General features: G+C 39.5%; 1 protein-coding gene across 1 annotated transcript in view; it reads left to right on the plus strand.

Moving 5' to 3' along the window:
* The window catches only part of LOC107728438 (transmembrane protein 132C), a 234,746-nt gene extending 230,037 nt beyond the window's left edge, over nucleotides 1–4,709 (plus strand). Inside the window, exon 9 of the mRNA XM_016538600.1 lies at nucleotides 3,058–4,709. Coding sequence (XP_016394086.1) covers nucleotides 3,058–4,251 — 1,194 coding nt within the window. The 3' untranslated portion in view covers nucleotides 4,252–4,709. The remainder of the gene's footprint in view (nucleotides 1–3,057) is intronic.
* Nucleotides 4,710–5,127: the final 418 nt, after the last annotated feature.

The raw sequence follows: 5,127 nt of genomic DNA on the forward strand, positions 1-5,127 counted from the left end.
GGGGGGGGGGGGGGGGGTTATTCCGAAAAATATACAGTATAAGTATTAAACAAACATAAATTATAGTGCCATTCATTATAAGCAACATTTATAATAAACAAGCCTAAAGTAAGTTATTTGAAGAAATTTTTTTTTTTTAAATGACTGGCATGGGGGAAATGCGCTATTCAAATAAACTTGGGCTCAAGTACCTCTCTCGAATCCAAATGTGTTTGCTTTGTGCATGTTTTGCATACATTCCGTTAATTGCATTATACAAGTCACTTTGGAATATAAGTTGCAGACAGCACATTTGACAAAAAAAAGTGTAACGTTAAGCATCCATTGTGAAAGATATGTGCGCACAAAGTTTGAAACGGCATTTCTTTGAAACAAGATTCCTATGTCAGCATAGGAATCTCCAGTGATAAAATTACAATTCAAGTGCTGACATAAAGCTTTGCACTAATTAATACCAAACAAGTCCATCTTCCAATAATGCTGGCCATCAAAAGGGTGCAAAAATCTTAAAGGGGTCATATGACGCTGCTAAAAAGAAATTTTGTGTATTTGGTGTAATGAAATGTGTTTATGCGGTTTAAAGTTTAAAAAACACATTATTTTCCACATACTGTACATTATTGTTTCTCCTCTATGCCCCGCCTTTTTGAAACGGGTCGATTTTTACATAGATCATCGGTCTGAAAAGCGAGGTGTGCTGTGATTGGCCAGCTATCCAATGCGTTGTGATTGGCCGAATACCTCAAGCATGAGACGGAAATGTTACGCCCCTCACATACCGTGTCCGGCCGGAGCGACGAGACATAAACATTAAAACCCATTACAAACGAGGCATTTGTTGCATCCAGTGGGGACATAATTACGGATTATAATGACTTATACTGTCTTTTCACGCGTTGCGTTGCATAGGCGTGGTTAACTCTTAACTTTTATAAAGAATATCTCTTTGGTTTTGAGACTTTAGTGTTTGCAACTTTACAGATCTTCTTTATGTACCAAGAGCTTGTAACACTCCAAAGAGAAAGGAAAAATTGAAATCGCATCATATGACCCCTTTAATAAATCAGATATTTCAACAACAACAAAAATAAACTATTTAAAACACATTGCAATCCTGAATATATAAACACACTGCAAAATCCCTCTGGAGCTCACAGTATGCTTTTAAAGTATTACAGATATCATTTTGACCTCCCTCATTTGCCATCTCAGTGCATGATTAGAGTGCTCTGGGAGTTTTTCCTCCCCCGTAGGATTTGTAGCGTGTTATTCGCGGACAGCGAGCATTAATGTCTTGGTAAGTGAAGAGCTTAAGATGCGTGTGTGTTGCAAATCCCTATATGCAGCCCCATATCTGTAATAGCACTGTGTTATCTCATATCTTTTAATCTGACTCCTTCTGACCCACCAAGTAGAGCAGAGACCACTCTGATCTCATGGCCTATAAAGGATTGCTGTGTGGAGTCAGGCACAGTATAATAGTAAAGTAACACGCAGTGGCACATGGGCTCCACCACAAAATGACGGAGCTAACTCATTGTTTACTGCCTACACAGGCACATAGACCTGATGAGTAGCCACTCACACGGCATTAGTACATAATTAACTTTTCAGATTGATAAAATCCACTGTCTGTATACATGCATTATTGGTCATTAAATTGTTTTGCTTTGTTTTTTTTTTAAGTTTTGTACAAATGACATTGGTATGATTTAATAGTTTTGTCACTCGCAGCATTTTATACAAGATGAATCTCCATCTTTCAGAAATGGCATCTGTGACAAAAAAAAAATGAAGACACTTTGTGATTTTGTTCCTTATATATATATTTTTTTTTTTTTTTTTTTTTACTGATTTTATGCGAGAAAACGTGTGTCACCACATGGGGTTCTGGATGAAAAAAAAAGTCATGACAGATGTTTTCTTTAGTAGATATTTTGTATGTCTTTGATTTCAGGAGACAGACCACTCAAATGAAAATGATAACATTCAATATGGCAGATATTATATATATATAAAATCACTTTTTAGTAATAATGTAGGTTACACTTTATTTTAAGGTCCAATTCGTGCTATTTACAAACCATTAACTACGACTTTCACCTCAATTAACTCCAAATTTGCTGCTTATTATTAGTTAGTAAGGTAGTAAGGTCGGATTAGGGATGTAGAATAAGGTCATGCACAATATGTGCTTTATAAGTACTAATACACAGCCAATATGTTAATAATAGGCATGCTAATAAGCAACTAGTTAATAGTAAGAACGGGTCCCTATACTAAAGTGTTACCATAACATTTGTTTACTCTAGAAGAAGCATGTACCCTAGCTGGACCTGCCTGAAAATGCAGCTTTTAAATACCTAAAGAGGCCAAATTTATGACACCATTGTTGTGATATTTTTATTGCTTGATTTAATTTGTTACAGTTCCTTCTAAACATTCTGACTAAAATTTGGCCAAAATAAGGCATTTTATGAGGTTGAATATTTATTCCAGGCAGCTTTTGCATTGCAAGCCTATGATGGCTAAAAACACTGTAGACAGACATTGAGATTTGAGACTTGCTAGCAGTGCCCTTGTACTGAATACTATTTTGTCTAAGTAGGTTAAAAATAACAATAAACACTCAAATCAGCCATTTTAAGTGCTACAAGTCAATTTAGGAATCACATTATTATGTACAGTAAGAAAAAAAATGGATATTCATTTTGAGATCTCCTAAAGACAGCATTTAAAGATTTTTTAAAGATTAACTTTATGTGAACATTAGATGATGACAAAGTCATCCAAGTAAGAAAAGAGCAAATTACCATGCACAATCAAATACAATCAAAACTTTTTAGCTCCAACTTGCCCCAACATACCTGTCTGAAAGTTTTTAGTGATCCTAAAGAAACCTTGATTAGCTGGTTCAGATGTGTTCATTTGTAGAAAAGTGGCCCCCCAGGAGCAGGATTGGACACCCCTGCAATAGCTGATATAGTACAAATATATCATGCAATTATTGCTGATACAGTCATACATATCTTTTGTGTTTCTCTTTACCCTCTGTAGGAGGCGCTGATCAGTGCGTGGCTGCAGTTCAGTGATGGCTCCATGGCTCCTCTGGACCTGTACAACCCAGGGCACTTTGTTCTGACCGCTACCTCTCTGGATGAGGATGTAGTGTCCGTACGGCAAGACGCAGCAGGCCGGTGGCCAGTTATTTCTGCACGAGCCGAGGGTCAAGGTCTGCTGGTGCACGTGGAAATGACGGTATCTGAAGTATGTCAGAAATTTAAGCGTCGGAGCGTCTTGGCGGCTGGAAACTGCAACATCCGTGTGAAGTTCGGTCGTAGCGAAAGCGCCTTGAGACCGGGTGACTTCGGCCAGGATGAGGACATGGACAATAGACCAGGAGACCGCAGACAGAATCCGTCTCTCCCGGATAGGACCGGAATGGACAACCACTACTATGGAAGCTCCATCTCAGACATGGAGGACGGTATCATGAGAAGAATCACCACCACAGCCAAAACAGCAATCATCAGGAGACCAGGCGGAGACAAGCTCTCAGATGATGGGAGCCAGTTGCCCGGCATTCCCATTGACTTCTCAGACTTCCCCGCTCAAGTGGACCTTCCCCGAGGACATAACGTGGATGAGGACGACCTTCAAATACCTCATGGACTTACTGACCTTGAAATTGGGATGTATGCTTTATTAGGTGTCTTCTGTTTGGCTATTCTGGTTTTCCTCATCAATTGCATCTCATATACCCTCAAGTACCAACACAAGGAGATGTCGACTGAGGGCCAGGAGAGCTTGAACCACGCCCACGACTGGGTGTGGCTGGGAAACGACACCGAACTTCTGGAGAGCCACCTAAGTTTGTCTCCGCAGACCGATGAGCACATCACCATTATGGATTCCAGCTTAGGAGGGTTAGAGGAAGGGAGCCACCTTCTCAACGGCGGTTCTTTGCAGAAGAACGTTCAAGGCCAGGTGCACCGGGGAGCCGAAACCGCTACGCTCTGCACCGGAAAAGACAGCAAAGGCGATTCACCAACGACCAAAAGAAAACGTGTGAAGTTTACCACATTCACCACCATCCCAGTGGAAAGTGTTAGTCCGGCTAAGGAAAATATGGGAGTCGATCCTGACAATGACATTAAGTGGGTATGTCAGGATGTTGAGCTTGGTGACTCCAAGGAACTACGAAACTACATGGAGCGGCTAAACGACAGTGCTTTAAAGGAAGTGGCGTAGTCAAATCAATGTGTGTGAACTGAACTCACCCTTTTGCCTTTGTAATAGAGATGAGTATGAGCCAGGGAACAACTGCTACATAAACCTTATTGAACACAACACATCAGCCATTACATAACAAAGGATGTTTAGCATTCTTTTGGTTTGACATGTCAATGGTAGGACAATGCCAAGACAGAGAGAACAGCAGACTTATGGCAAAATATGACATTTTAACAAGATGAATCGAATCTTTTTTGTATGTTCATTATATTATGTTCTCTATTCTCTTCATTTTTAAATGATTTTATTTTACCACCTTTTGTAGTTAAAAACTAAACCGTATTTCCAGGCTTGCCAATGCTCTGCACTCACTTATGAGGCTACAGGACTGTATGCAGATGGTGACATGTAGATTAAGGATTGTGATATTAATGAATCATTGTAAATAAAGTGCACATAGAATGGTTTGGATTTGGATGCCCTACGAGTTTCATTTCTGGCCAGTGTATTGCTTGCTAGATTCTGGATATATTTAGATTATTCACCAAGAGACCTTGAGTCACCAAGTTTGACATTTGTGTTTCGGTCTTTTTTTGTTGGTAAAGAGTGTCACAAAGCCTTTTTCTCAGCCTGAGCGGTAAACATGTTATTCGGCCCAGAACTGCCTAACTAAATCAATTACACAGTTCCTCAAGGCTCTGTTTAAATTATACTTTATTTCCCAAATCTCAGTTATAACCTTTTGTTGCTTGAAGCGTCAGAAACAAGCTGTTTCAACTGAGATAGGAACCTTATTAAAGTACTAAAGGAAGGTCGGCTCCAGTCATTTTTGACCATGGAAATATTCTGGGTGTAAGAATCAATTATAAATTCCAAAACATTAAGGCAATCAAT

Source organism: Sinocyclocheilus rhinocerous, unplaced genomic scaffold (genome assembly GCF_001515625.1).
Source record: "Sinocyclocheilus rhinocerous isolate Xijiao unplaced genomic scaffold, SAMN03320098_v1.1 scaffold787, whole genome shotgun sequence".
Classification (NCBI taxonomy): domain Eukaryota; kingdom Metazoa; phylum Chordata; class Actinopteri; order Cypriniformes; family Cyprinidae; genus Sinocyclocheilus; species Sinocyclocheilus rhinocerous.